At 35.0% G+C, this 16,181-nt stretch overlaps 1 protein-coding gene across 1 annotated transcript in view; it reads left to right on the top strand.

The window, feature by feature from the left end:
• LOC125673009 (uncharacterized) overlaps nt 1–16,181 on the top strand; it is a 234,695-nt gene that overhangs the window by 132,727 nt on the left and 85,787 nt on the right. Inside the window, exons 8-9 of the mRNA XM_056159224.1 lie at nt 8,902–9,384; nt 9,724–9,963. Of these exons, the coding sequence (XP_056015199.1) occupies nt 8,902–9,384; nt 9,724–9,963 (723 nt within the window). The remainder of the gene's footprint in view (nt 1–8,901; nt 9,385–9,723; nt 9,964–16,181) is intronic.

Consider the following 16,181-nt stretch of genomic DNA (forward strand, 5'->3'; position numbering starts at 1 on the left):
CTTGCATATTCCAAGAAGTTAATTTTTACATTTGGATAAGTAGCAATAAAAGTTTCATAAAAGTACAGAAGAAATGTGCTTAACTTTGTGTTTAGGATCTAAACACCATTTTTAGAGTGTAGATCTTATCCGTAAGTCAACGGTTGGATCCAACGTGTTTTCGTGCACATTTTAAGATTCCCCTCCCCGAAAACTATCGGTATGTGCAATAAATGGTTATACAGTTAAAATATTGGGATTGGGTTTATCTTCAGGTCATACTTAAATAACAAAGCTAAGTAAAGAGGTACTGAATTAATATTACTTTAAAACTGTTGAATGGTTGCATATAAATAAAATTCAAAAATATAAAGAGAGGGAAGGAGACAAACAGAGATAGGAGAAAGAGATGTACGAGTATACTATATTAACATAGACAGATTTAAATATTTACAATATTATAATTAAATTGCACTGAGTAATGTTTTTGTTTCACTTTTATACCTAGAGGATTTTTACGTAAAAGTACATGAAACGTTGTAAAATTGTGATGTTACGTTGCAAAATTGCGACGTCAATAACAATCTGGCCAAAACAATGGGTACTTTGAACATCAATAACTAAAAGAATTGAAAAGATATCGGAAAAGGGATAACATATTTGAAAAATAGATAATCTTGGCTTCTGTCCACCAGAATAATATCATGTTCTGACTAAGGGCCATTTTTTGGCTATTCGTGGCTCTGGTTCTTTATTTAATAAACATTTAAAAGTTGTTTTTTTTTTAATCCGTCTTTTTTGTTTCTTACGTGATAGGTTCTTTCATTACAACGCAATAACTACATCCCAGTCGAGCCTGGACATCAGTAATCTTAAAGGTATCACACCGGTAATTATTTTCACTATATATTACTATAGAGGGAAAAAAAATAATTAAAAATCAGTTTACAAAATTGATGCCGAATAACGCAGTCAGACACATTCTATGTTACCTATCTTGTCTGCCGACACGAGAAAAACAACACCCTACGCGGCATTTTCGAAAAAAAAATTTACCCACAAACAAGACTACCCTCAAATCCACGTGTTTTTCACATGTGTGTAAACAGCCGGAGTGCACCTCAGGAAGTAGCCTCAGCTACCAACAGCAAATAGTTCCTTTGTATACACTTGGTTATTTCTGCAAATTACACAACATTTCCTAATCAGGAGTACAAAAATTAAGAGAAAAAAAGAAGAGGAAATGAGAAAAATCGCGCAAGGAAAAAAATATTTCTTAAATATATGGAACTACAATTGACTAAGTTCATTTTGATTGGACAATTACCGGTGTGATACCTTAAAGTAAGCATACAGACACGGTCGTCTTAATTTTGAAACACATTGTGAATTCAATTGGGTGTTTATATATATTAAATATATATATATATATATTTGCCTTTGAAATTCTGCAATATTAATTTATCAACTTGTATCAAATTATATGAAACATCATCGGGGTTGTTGTTTATAATGCAAATCCCATACTATGCCTCAAATCTCTCCTTCAAAAAATATCCGAGATCGATTTTGGATATCTTGAACCCCGGATATCTCGAAATTTGTTCGAGGTCCCTCGGACTTCGAGATAGAGATATTTTACTGTATAAACAAAGTTTAATTTCCGGTTGAGATTTTGCCACTTTGCAAAACATTCCTGAGGTAACCGTATCAAATTACAAAACGTAATTAAACCAGAAGTTGAACAATGCAAGGGTTACTTCAAACAAAAAGAAAGTGTCTGTTTTTACCAAAGTGGAAAGAAGGGGAGAATATGGCTCGACGACGGCGAAAGGGGGTTGGCATGTGCTGTGTGTACAAAACATGACACGAAAGGTCCAATCGTTATGACAGCTTGCCCGAGTTATAAACTTAACAGCATTGTAAAGCTGAGAACTTTTGAAATCGCATAAAAAGTCTGATGAAGCAAGTTTTGCAGTCAGATGCCACGGGGATCATTAAGTCCATGATATTTTTGTTACGTTAACGAAATGAGAGAGAGAGAGAGAGAGAGAGAGAGAGAGAGAGAGAGAGAGAGAGAGAGAGAGAGATTTGAAACAATAAGGAAATGGAAACAGACTTTGAATATTGATATTTCAATTTTTCAAATAAATCGCAATGTGACCTGATGTTTTTTTTTTTTTTTTGGGGGGGGGGGGGTTCTTGTAAAATAAACAAGTTATTCAATTATTTATGTAGGGGCTACTAAAATTTCATGTGGGATAAAATGATTTCTTATTCAGGGGCCCACTTGGCTCCCCGAGGTATTTATAGTCGAAGTTGGAACCCTGATGGAAATGTGTATTTGTAAAGAATTTCCATTGGTTTGACTTTCTAAGAAGGGAAATTTTCCAATATTTTCAAAATGTCCGCTACGCTACTATCACAAAATGTTTTAAAAATTCGAATGAATTTAACATATCTTTCAGGGCTCGAGATTAACATCTGCTCGTCAGTCTGAACTGCACTCTACAAACTCTAAAGAATATTGGAAGATCTTAAATTCATCAAAAAAAAAAAAAAATAGAAATGCGCCGTCGATATTAACGAAATGTTCCAGTTTATGAGGAATCTTAATTTAGATGATTCTAATGACGATTTAAAGGGGAATTTTGATAATTTTGATTTTGTTCCAAACGATGGAGATACCTCTGATGAGTTCCTTAACACTGTTATTACTGACGACGAAATAGAAAAGGCTGCTAGAAAACTTAAGCACGATAAAGCACCTGGTTATGATAATGTATTAAATGAACATATCTCATCAACTTTGTCAATATTTTTACCTGTGTATAAGAAACTTTTTAATATGATTTTTGACAGTGGCTTTGTTTCAGATGAGTGGTTACTTGGAGTTGTTAAACCTATATACAAAAATAAGGGTGATCCAACATCACCGGAAAATTACCGCCCTATTACTTTGTTAAGTTGTCTTGGTAAACTTTTCACATGCATTTTAAATAGTCGACTGGAGGCATACGCCGATGAAGTTAATTTGATTAATGAAAATCAAGCTGGGTTTAGGAAAAACCATTCAACATTAGACCATATTCTTTCTTTGCAGTTTTTGTCACACACTCTAGTGAGTAAAAAAAAGAAATTATTTTGCGCATTTATTAATTTTAAACAAGCATTTGACACTGTGTGGAGAAATGGTTGTGGAACAAGTTAACTACAAACGGTATCAAGGGAAAATGTTTTACTTATATCAGAAATATGTATATGGGAATTAAATCAATGATTAAGATAAATGGCATGTCAACTGACTTTTTCACATGTGATGTTGGGGTAAGACAGGGCGAAAATTTATCCCCATTTTTGTTTGCTTTGTATATTAACGATCTTGAATATTTTCTACAAGATAAAGGCATTATTGGCCTACAAAGTGTTACTAATTCAATTGAAGAAGAACGTATGTTGTACTTGAAACTTTTAATTCTGCTATATGCAGATGATACAGTTATAATGGCTGAATCTGCTGATGATTTACAATGTGTGTTGAATGAATTTTTTATATACTGTACTCAGTGGAAATTGAATGTTAATGTCGATAAAACAAAAATTTTGATATTCTCAAAGGGTTCATTGATGAAAAGGCAATTTTACTATAATGAGGGTGTTATAGAGAATGTAAAAGAATTCAAATATCTCAGTATTATATTTTCTAGATCAGGGTCTTTTTGTAGAGCTAAGAAACATTTATGTGAACAAGCCCAGAAAGCTATGTATGGAATTATAAGGAAAATTAGATTGTTTGATTTACCAATTAGTTGTCAATTTGACCTGTTTGACAAAGTATTTTTACCAGTTTTAATTTATGGATGTGAAATATGGGGGTATGAAAATTTACAAGTTGTAGAGCGCATTCACTTAAAATTTCTGAAACACATTTTTCAGCTGAAAAGCTCTACGCCCTCATTTATGGTATATGGCGAAACAGGTCGTTTCCCAATCTATATTAATGTGTATAGCAGAATGATTTCATACTGGGCTACATTATTGCAAGATTGTGACTTTAAAATTGTTAATGTACTTTATAAATTTTTGCATACACAATATCTTAATGGTACAGTTAAGAACCCCTGGTTTGAATGTATTCATCGAATTTTAAACATGTGTGGTCTTTCAAATATATGGAATCAACAAAAGAACATAAATGGAAAATGGATAACAAATACTGTCAAACAAAGACTTAAGAATCAATTCACTCAAACATGGTCGAGCGATATGTTAAATTCATCTAAAGGTAAAATATACAGAACTTTTAAAATAGACTTTGGACCAGAAAAATATTTAGAAAAATTGTCAAAAAAATTCAGAACTATTTTTCTTAAATTTCGCACCACAAATCACCGCCTCCCTATAGAGACTGGTAAATGGATTGGTATTCCATATAATGTCAAATATTAGAAAAGAATACCTACACAGTAGGTATTACACAAGACCTAATGTTATTAAATTTCATGAAATTATGTCAACCAGTAAGGTTAAAACACTTAAAAAACTCTGTATGTTTATCTCAAAAATCTATGAGTTAGTCTGTCCTCCTTAATATATTTTGCAAATATTTTTTCAATACATGTATATTGTATATTTGTACATATTCTGACCTTATTCTTACTCAAATGTATGTTTACTTAATGCACCTCATGTACCATGTATAATGTGGTTTGAGTGAATAAAATGAACTTGAACTTGAACTTGGTAAACGTCTGACATTTGTTCTAGTCCGTCCAATGGGACTGGTTAATTTTCTAAAGCATCATTTTGGAAAATATACTTATGAATTTTTATACACACATTTGGCATGCTTCGGTCTGTAGATATCAGACGAATCTGATTCATAAATATGAATCCCACATTTAAGTGTTACAATATTGTCTGAGGCGTATTGAGTTTAATTTCATTTTAATAACATTAACGAAATATGTTTAATTATTTCTGGAAAACTCTGTTGGACTGGTAAAATTGTCTGCGGACTGGTTGAAATTATACCCCATCAGTCCGACTGGACTGGTGACATAAAAAGTTAGCTTCAATTTAAGCCCTCTCTTTCCTTATCAACTTCCAGTCTTCCTTCAACATGTTCATAAATCAAAGAAATTGGTTCAAATCAATATCAATGTATCTCAGTTTCATGCATAATTGACTTACATTATAGTTAACCAGACATGTTTGAGTTGTGAAAGTCATTTAATTTTAAAAAAAATACCCGTAATTGTTTTAAGTAATTATAAATGTTAGTTTACATGTTACATTGCATCTAAAATATCGTTCTTAATTTGTTTTTAAAATACTGAAATGTCAAAGACCATTTGTCCTTGTTGTAATATATATCTCAACATCACTATTTTCTGGTTCAAGACAGGGACAGATCCAAAAATTGCTATTACAGGGGGGGGGGTGCACCGCTTTATGAGGCAGGGGGTCTGGAGGCCGCTTTGAGGCCCCCGGTGGGTCAAGGGCAAATCCCTGGTGGGGGCCCAAGGGGGAAAGCAAAACTAGTATGCATCTATTCATCACAATAATAATTTGATTAAAATTCTGTTCAATATTGAACAGTTTGGGAACTCTTGCCCTATAGCGATATATTCTCGCAAAAATGCGATTATCCCTCTTTAGCGAGAAAGTAAACATTACCATAAACAGGTATTTTGGCGCCTTTATTGAAAATAATGACAAATCCCGTGCAACGCTGAATAAGTGTGACACAAACTCAACATGATGCGAATTGTTTCTATGAAATTGAAAACATAGTCAAAAAATTGCATATCAAAGTTGTTGCGTAAGAGGGAAGCAGTCTGAAATCCAATACACATCGTGTTTTTGTTTTGATTAATATATTTGCAGAAGTATCCAACATTTTAGCACTTTTTCTTCTTTTCACGTGAAACACGAAGAGATGTACTCCACGGGTGTTTTTCTCAGTTTCTCACCTTTAATAGTTGACCATGGTCGGGTTATAGTTATTGTCAAAATTGTGGCAATGACAGTCATGCGACACTTTCAGATTTTCACAGTACTGTAAAGGCAGCGCTATTATATAAGCGTAATACAAATGTTGGAGTAATGTCATTCAAATGAGTTTGTTATATGTGGTTCCAGAAACATATTTAGAATATATCTTTACATTGTTTATTAATCATTATAATCTTTAAAAACATTTTTGAAACATCAAAAAAAAAAACTTTTCATTTTTTTTATTGTAAAACTACGGTGGCCATGTAAAAAAAAAAAAACACAACATATTATTCGTTCGAACGAATTAGCAACTTGTTCGGACGAAATAATATTTCGTTTGGCCGAATTAACAATTCGTTCGGACGAATCAGCTATTTGTTCGGACAAATTAGTAATTCGTTCGGACGGAATAGAAATTCGTTCGGACAAATTAGCAATCGTTCGGACGAATTAGCTATTTGTTCGGACAAATTAGTAATTCGTTCGGACGAATTAACAACTTGTTCGGACGAAATAGAAATTCGTTCGGACGAATTAGCAATTTGTTCGGACGAAGTAAAAATTCGTTCGAACAAATAAGTAAAGTTCGGGCAAATTAGTAATTTGTTCGAACGAGTTAGCAATTTGTTCGGACGAATTTGTTATTAGATATAAGTTAACGTCAATGCCGTAGTTCAACATCGTAAAGTATAGGTAGGGGAGCACAAAACTTAAAATGGGATACATGCTAAAATGGGATTCAATTCCAAAATTTTCCATATGAACATCATGAAGATGGCGACGGTAAATACGGCAAACTACAAAACTACATACCCCCCCCCCCCCCACCCACACACACACACAACTCCCAACCCCTGAAATAACAAGCTAGAAATGGTGGGAATCCCTACACATTGCTCAGTCTCAAAAATTTGAGGTAACACATTCAATAGGGATATATTTTTTTGTATAGGACGACAATAATGCAATTATGCGCAAATCAGAGCCTATCAAAGTTTTGTCAACGCAAATCTGGATATCCAAATTTTATAGCAATTTTATGGTATATTAGTAGGCCTACCTTTCTTTATAGCAAATAAAAATATTAGAACAGAAATTTCTAACTCTAGAATTAGGGGGGGGGGTTATCAAGCACCATTTATTATAGAGATAAGGATCTCGTTTGGGATCCCAGAAGTGTAAGGAGGGAGCAGAAACATACGTTTGTCCCCATCTCCTACTTTTGAAAGTGTTAAGGGGAAACGAACAGGCGCGTAGCATCGTTTTTGAAACGGGGAAGCTGGGGGCCAGCCAAAAGGGGGGGGGGGCAGCCGGACCAAAAAGAATTTTAACATGTAACAAAAGGAAAAAGGGAAGATTTAAAAAAGTGGAGAGGGGACCAGGCCCTTCCTCCCCCCTCCCTCCCCGTTGCTACGTCCCTGATGAGTATCAGCTGCCAACCCTCGTTACAAGCTTATATATATCTGTATATATATGTATACCAACATGTATCTACAGAACTCTCTATAAAGACAAGATGAAAATATCCCTGAAATTCAGCATATATCATTTTGTCCTATCGAAAAAGTTTTTGTTCGGACGAATTGCTATTGATAACTTTGTTATCCGGGTGTTTGATCAATGCGCCGAACAATGGCGGAGAGTAATCGTGGTGATGGTAGTAGCATAGAATTGCCACGGATTTTTTAGTTGAAAGAGGATACAGCCAAGAATATATATATGAAAGAGGTTGAGGTGTGGAAGCCGCCTTAAGGTTCCCATTATATTCAGGACAAAACCCTAGTGGGGGCCCAGGAAGCAAAGGCCCCGGAAGCTCTGGAGATCTGATGCGTATAGAAAGAAGTCTAGCCATATAATAAAAATAAACTTTGGAAATTTTAAGGGAGGAGGCTTATCAAAGAATTAATAATCTACAAAAAACTACTTTTATGAGGATGTTACACTTTATTTTTATTTCTACTATAAATAAAGGGCAGTTATTACAAACTTAGCAAAGGTTTACAAATGCGTAAACAGATAAAGGAAATGCTAACTATCTTTTAAAGTCAAAAATAGAGAATAAAAAATAAAAAGCGAGGGTTGAAAATGCGAGGTCCCTCGCATTCCCGACGCACACCTATTATATTTACTCTCTCTCTCTCTCTCTCTCTATCTCTATATATATATATTACATCTTACAATCTCTCGATCTCTACTTTCGTGTTTTAAACGCTTAATGTACAATACAATGTTTTCTTGTGTCACGGTATACCTCGACTGTATACATTGAAGATGATTTATATTCATGAAGTTTGTCTGATGTCTGCATTTTTCCTTCTATGAATAAAGTTACTTCAAGCAAATTAGAATATTGCTTTCTTCTAAACAGTTGAGTGGAAGAAAGGATTCTTTTAAGTGTTCTCTTGCTTGTCACAATGTTATTAAACTCTGCCAAATAAATATAAAATTTCACCTTGATTCAATCCAAGAAAATTGTAGAACTGTACCTTTTCCAGTAACTCCATCTTTATCTTATGTTTCTTTTATGTTTTCAACAAAAAAGAGTTCTAACTAGTATTTCGTCCGAACAACTTCTATTTCGTGTGAACAAATTGCTAATTCGTACGAACGAATAATATTTTTTTTATTTGGCCTTTCTACGCCGCCGTACAAAACAGAAACATTGGTCACCTTCCTTAAACAAGTTTATTTAAAACTGATTTAGATGTATTTAATATAGAATCTGCTAAGCTTTAAAGTTGTTCGTGTAAGTAAGCTTTAAAGTTGTCCGTGTTAGTATGATGAGGATCCGTGTATTAAGTCGAATCTCTGATCTCTGAGTCTGGTGGAGGTTTTATATTTTTCTCCAGTCATGTTTTAATTAAAAGTATGATATGAACATGATGAACAGCCTTGTATTACTGTATCATACTACATTTTCAGATCAATTCTCCTCCCTGTCTGATGACGAGTTGTGCGTGTTATTCTGTTTTCTGTGCTCTGACTCCGGTACCCCCGGCTTTACTGACACAAACTGTCTGGACATTCTTAATCAGATACGAGATATGATGATTGGTGAGAACCGTGTAACAAGTGAGAAGGCTCAGCGGACTCTGGACGGACTGAAGTCACGTGGATTTCTTTGGGATCAGGACGGAGTGGACATCACTGAGGACGTCAAGGACGAGACCATGTATCGTGTTACAGAACGTAGTGTTTTACTGTACCACGTGTATTGTTTATCCAGTTCTACTACAGCAGTGAGGTATCTGAGATCACAGGGATACACCAGGGAGTCTGGAGAGAAATATGTCATTAGTGTCAACTTGTACTGTGATTTCTTACTCATACGCCGTCTACAGATGAACACACTGACCCACGTCACCATGGAGGACACGGGTATCTGGGGTGAAGTGTCACGTTACTGTAAGTATGACGTAAATGAACCGTTTGGGTGATCTACACCCAGCAGTCTATCTACAGTCATGTGAATTCTACTTTCTTGTTATCAATGTTCATTGTAAATCTTTTATTGATTGATTTCAGATGAATGAGATATAAATGATTGCATTGTTCTGTAATATCGTCTTGTAGTATAAACAAAGAAATGTACATACAACATGTACAACCAGACACAACGGTGTACATTTATATGACGTCACGGGATTGATGTTAGGAGACATATTTTATTGTTATTATTCATTTCTAAAAATGTTGAATTTTGTATATGTGTAATTAATCAATACCTGTTTATATATTATTCAGTGAACATCCCTCTAAATAAAGTACGTATGAGTGAGGGTGAACGAAGAGCGTTTTTAGAGGAATTACAGCAGACTGGGGAGTGTGTACAATACAGAGGCGGATCACAAGGCAGTGTACAACACGTCAAGTGGCTCTGGATATACCAAAATTATGCAAGACCTGACATCGTGAGATCCTGTATAGGTGTCCACCCACACTGTGATATTTACATCATCAACAACACAGCTTACAGAAAACACAGTAAGTCAAACGTAATATTAATGTAAAGAGATCTGTATAGGTCTCCACCCACACTGAGATATTTACATCATCAATAACACGGCTTACAGAACACACAGTAAGTCAAAAGTAATATTAATGTAAAGAGATCTGTATAGGTCTCCACCCACACTGAGATATTTACATCATCAACAACATGGCTTACAGAACACACAGTAAGTCAAAAGTAATATTAATGTAAAGAGATCTTTATAGGTCTCCGCCCACACGGTGATGTTTACAACATCAACAACACGGCTTACAGAAAACACTTAACATGTTCAGGGCAATACCAAAATAACAGAAACACTTAGATGACTCTAGAAATGGGGGGTGGTGGTGTGTGTGTGCTTAAAAAGCACTAGTGTAGAATATAACATGTGTATCACCTATTTTAAAATAATCCTCCGCTTCTCTCTCTCTCTCTCTCTCTCTCTCTCTCTCTCTCTCTCTCTCTCTCTCTCTCTCTCTCTCTCTCTCTTCTGAATATGTTCAAATCAGTAAAACAATTTTATCTTAAAATTATGCATCATAAGTTGATTGTTTAGGTTAGAGGTTTTCACAGCGGTTTACAAGGATCTTGTCGTTTCGGCATTGACAGAGGTATTGCATGTAGCGAGTAGCTTATGGAAAGAACACACAGGGTGTATACCCCCCCCCCCCAACCCCCCAACCCCCTCACAACAAGACGTCTTTGACACACATGCATTTAGACATAATACAGTGTGTACTTATATGGAGATTGTTTATTGACTTTATGAAAGAGGTATTAAGCTTCGGTGATACAGGGAGTGTGTCCTTAAACAACTATAACTGGTGGTGCTGAATTGTTGATAACTTCTACCACTTCATTTCTAATTTAACTATTGGTATCTTATTATTATGTTCCCCAAACAAAGTTTGGGAACATATTGTTTTTACTCTGTTTCTTATTATTATGTTCCCCAAACAAAGTTTGGGAACATATTGTTTTTACTCTGTTTCTTATTATGTTCCCCAAACAAAGTTTGGGAACATATTGTTTTTACTCTGTTTCTTATTATTATGTTCCCCAAACAAAATTTGGGAACATATTGTTTTTACTCTGTTTCTTATTAAGGTCTTCCGTTTCCAACGGAAGACCTTCTAGTGATTCTACTGTTTATTATTATTATTATGTCTCCGAACACAAAGTGTCGGAGACATATTGTTTTTGCTCCGTTTCTTCTTATTATTATTTTCTTCTTCTTATTCTTATTATTCCTCTTCTTTAGTGAGGAATTTGTCCGCGCGATTTTGTGAAAGTGCTTAGACAGATCCACATCAAACTTTGTGAGCTGATAGGGGGTCACTAGGAGGGGTGCATTCAACTTTTCAATTTTTCAAAATGGCCGCCGTTTCAAGATGGCGGCCAAAAAACGTCAAAAACTCAAGGTTGTCGGATTTCAACCAAATTCTATTTTTAGGGTAAATTAGTGACCCCGAGTCCATTTCCACCATCAAAATTTTTTTGAGCCGCCATTTTGAAAATGACCGCCATATCCCAAGATTTTTGAAAGTGTTAAAATCTCTACAACATTAGGGTTCTGGGGTAAATGGAGGGTCCACAATTTATTTCTAGCATCAGTATTTCCTTCCAATCTATTTTCAAATGTTTCAAAATGGCCGCCATTGAACAAAATGGCGGCCAAAAATCAAGTCCGTCGGATTTCAACCAAATTTGGTTTCTAGGGTTTTTTGAGGATCCTGAGTGCATATCCGACATCAAAAACCATTTACGACATGAGGAGCTGTTCGGAGACATTTGTGTTGGCATCCCAACACAGTTATAGCTCGTTATTATTAAGGTCTTCCGTTTCCAACGGAAGACCTTCTAGTGATTCTACTGTTTATTATGTTCCCCAAACAAAGTTTGGGAACATATTGTTTTTACTCTGTTTCTTCTTCTTCTTATTATGTTCCCCAAACAAAGTTTGGGAACATATTGTTTTTACTCTGTTTCTTATTAAGGTCTTCCGTCTCCTGCGGAAGACCTTACTATTATTGTTCGCGTTCTTCTTCTTCATTATTATTATTATTATAATTATTATTATTAAGGTCTTCCGTCTCCTGCGGAAGACCTTACTATTATTGTTCGCGTTCTTCTTCTTCATTAAGGTCTTCCGTCTCCTGCGGAAGACCTTACTATTATTGTTCGCGTTCTTCTTCTTCATTATTATTATTATTATTTTCCTTGGTAGTACACGCGTTTTTCTCAGCCATTTCTCGATCGATTTTCACGAAATTTTCAGGAAAGATGTCTTTTGGTGACGAGACTTTCCTTGCAAAATTTCGTGCTTGACATCACTACCGGTCAGGAGTTATCTCTCTTTTAGTGACTTTTTGAAGGGCCTTGTTGTCCACACATCTCCTCCGTTAGTTTTGAAGCTAGAGTCTTGAAATTTCTACACAAGATAGAGTAAACATTTTAGAAGATTTGTGGGGGATTCAATTTTACCGGAGGCGATTTGCCTAAAAGCTCGCCTGGACCTGAAAAAATGGATGCCAAAATTTTTCACCGATTTCGGCGATTTTTGACCTTTGATCTCCAATATCTTTTTTCTTGCAAATATTTTGTTAAGACATGTAGAACAAAAGTTGTGCACATTTACGAGATCTTTTCGAAAATATCAAGATTTAGGGGCTAGCCCCTTCAATTAGGGATCTAGAAGGGCTCAAAATCTAGATCAAATATCTCAAAAATCGTTAATATTTTGGTATAAGTCAAAGAACAAAAAATGTTCATCTCAACAATCCAAATCTATTCATATAAAACTTTAGGCCATGTGTTACGTAATAAGGGATTTTAAGGGCCAAAACCATTAAAATTTTTACCCCTTGTATCTCGAAAACGACAAATATTTTGAAAAGCAATAAAGAACAAAAGTTGTTCAGAATGATAATCTGAACAATATGCATATTTCGTTTTTACCCTATGTGGCCCCGTTAGGGAGCTACAGTTTGGCCCCTAAAAATTACTTCTAGAAATAACTCGAGAACGGTAAAGAATTTCTAAATACTTGTTGAACAAAAAATGTTTGAAATGTCATGACCTTTCTTACGATATCAAGCAAAAGGGGCTGACCCTTTAAATTAGGGGCCCAGAAGGGTCCAAAGGTTGATGAGAATATCTCAGAAACTATTAATATTTTGTAATAAGTCATTGAAGCGGAAATGTTCATCTAAACGAGCTTGTTCTTATCAAATCAAAAAGTAGGTCATATGTTACGTAATAAGGGATTTTAAGGGCCAAAATCATAAATAATTGACGCCTCATATCTTGAAAACGACAAATATTTTGAAAAGCATTATTGAACAAAAGTTGTTCAGAATGATAATCTAAACAATATGTACATTTCGTTTTTTCCCTATGTGGCCCCGTTAGGGAGCTACACTTTGGCCCCTAAATATTTCTTGTAGAGATAACTCGAGAACGGTAAAGAATTTCTAAATACTTGTTGAGCAAAAAATGTTTAAAATGACAAGGCCTTTCTTACGATATCAAGCAAAACGGGCTGGCCCTTTAAATTAGGGGTTCAGAAGGGTCCAAATGTTTTTGAGAATATCTCAGAAACTATTAATATTTTATAATAAGTTGTAGAAGCGGAAATGTTCATCTCAACGAGCTTGATCTTATCAAATCAAAAAGTAGGTCATATGTTACGTAATTAGAGATTTTAAGGGCCAAAATCGTCAATATTTGACGCCTCATATCTTTAAAACGACATATTTCTTGAAAACCATTATTGAACAAAAGTTGTTCAATGTGTCATAACCTATCGATCAATATCAAAAAATGGGTCTGTGGGCCTCATGGCTCGCCTGTAGAGTCGATTTTTGTCGATATCAGTCGATTTCAAAAACTTGTAACTGGTAAATATTTTGTAAGGACATATTGAACAAAAGTTGTTCAGTTTATCGAGATCTATCGATTGATATCAAGAAATAGGCCTATGGTCCTAATGGCTCGCCTGTAGAGTCGATTTTTTGTGGATATCGGTCGATCTCAATAACTTTTTACAGGTAAATATTTTGTAAAGACATATAGAACTAAAGTTGTTGAGTCTATAGAGGGCTAACAAATGACATCAAGAAATAGGCCCGCGGGCCTTATGGCTCGCCTGGAGAGTCGAATTTCAAACGAATTTCACCGCAACTTTGCTTCAGAAGCTTATGATATGAAAAATTGATTATATCTAAAGTGTCTTAAAGTCGGAAACTAAATTGGGACTCATTTGTCTTCTCTTTTTTTTTTTTTTAACTCCGAATGCATCAACAAATCGGACGGAAGACCTACTCGTTGCTCGCAACGAGATCGTGTCTAGTTATTAAGGTCTTCCGTCTCCTGCGGAAGACCTTACTATTATTGTTCGCGTTCTTCTTCTTCATTATTATTATTATTATTATCCTTGGTAGTACACGGGTTTTTCTCAGCCATTTCTCGATCGATTTTCACGAAATTTTCAGGAAAGATGTCTTTTGGTGACGAGACTTTGCTTGAAAAATGTCGTGCTTGACGTCACTTCCGGTCAGGAGTTATATCTCTTATAGTGACTTTTTGAAGGGCCTTGTTGTCCACACATCTCCTCCGTTAGTTTTGAAGCTAGAGTCTTGAAATTTCTACACAAGATAGAGTAAACATTTTAGAAGATTTGTGGGGGATTCGATTTTACCGGAGGCGATTTGCCTAAACGCTCGCCTGGACCTGAAAAAATGGATGCCAAAATTTTTCGCCGATTTCGGCGATTTTTGACCTTTGATCTCCAATATCTTTTTTCTTGCAAATATTTTGTTAAGACATGTAGAACAAAAGTTGTGCACATTTACGAGATCTTTTCGAAAATATCAAGATTTAGGGGCTAGCCCCTTCAATTAGGGATCTAGAAGGGCTCAAAGTCTAGATCAAATATCTCAAAAATCGTTAATATTTTGGTATAAGTCAAAGAACAAAAAATGTTCATCTCAACAATCCAAATCTATTCATATAAAACTTTAGGCCATGTGTTACGTAATAAGGGATTTTAAGGGCCAAAACCATAAAATTTTTACCCCTTGTATCTCGAAAACGACAAATATTTTGAAAAGCAATAAAGAACAAAAGTTGTTCAGAATGATAATCTGAACAATATGCATATTTCGTTTTTACCCTATGTGGCCCCGTTAGGGAGCTACAGTTTGGCCCCTTAAAATTACTTCTAGAAATAACTCGAGAACGGTAAAGAATTTCTAAATACTTGTTGAACAAAAAATGTTTGAAATGTCATGACCTTTCTTACGATATCAAGCAAAAGGGGCTGACCCTTTAAATTAGGGGCCCAGAAGGGTCCAAAGGTTGATGAGAATATCTCAGAAACTATTAATATTTTGTAATAAGTCATTGAAGCGGAAATGTTCATCTAAACGAGCTTGTTCTTATCAAATCAAAAAGTAGGTCATATGTTACGTAATAAGGGATTTTAAGGGCCAAAATCATAAATAATTGACGCCTCATATCTTGAAAACGACAAATATTTTGAAAAGCATTATTGAACAAAAGTTGTTCAGAATGATAATCTAAACAATATGTACATTTCGTTTTTTCCCTATGTGGCCCCGTTAGGGAGCTACACTTTGGCCCCTAAATATTTCTTGTAGAGATAACTCGAGAACGGTGAAGAATTTCTAAATACTTGTTGAGCAAAAAATGTTTAAAATGACAAGGCCTTTCTTACGATATCAAGCAAAACGGGCTGGCCCTTTAAATTAGGGGTTCAGAAGGGTCCAAATGTTTTTGAGAATATCTCAGAAACTATTAATATTTTATAATAAGTTGTAGAAGCGGAAATGTTCATCTCAACGAGCTTGATCTTATCAAATCAAAAAGTAGGTCATATGTTACGTAATTAGAGATTTTAAGGGCCAAAATCGTCAATATTTGACGCCTCATATCTTTAAAACGACATATTTTTTGAAAAGCATTATTGAACAAAAGTTGTTCAATGTGTCATAACCTATCGATCAATATTAAAAAATGGGTCTGTGGGCTTATGGCTCGCCTGTAGAGTCGATTTTTGTCGATATCAGTCGATTTCAAAAACTTGTAACTGGTAAATATTTTGTAAGGACATATTGAACAAAAGTTGTTCAGTTTATCGAGGTCTATCGATTGATATCAAGAAATAGGCCTATGGTCCTAATGGCTC

The sequence above is a fragment of the Ostrea edulis genome, chromosome 3, assembly GCF_947568905.1.
Source record: "Ostrea edulis chromosome 3, xbOstEdul1.1, whole genome shotgun sequence".
Lineage (NCBI taxonomy): Eukaryota > Metazoa > Mollusca > Bivalvia > Ostreida > Ostreidae > Ostrea > Ostrea edulis.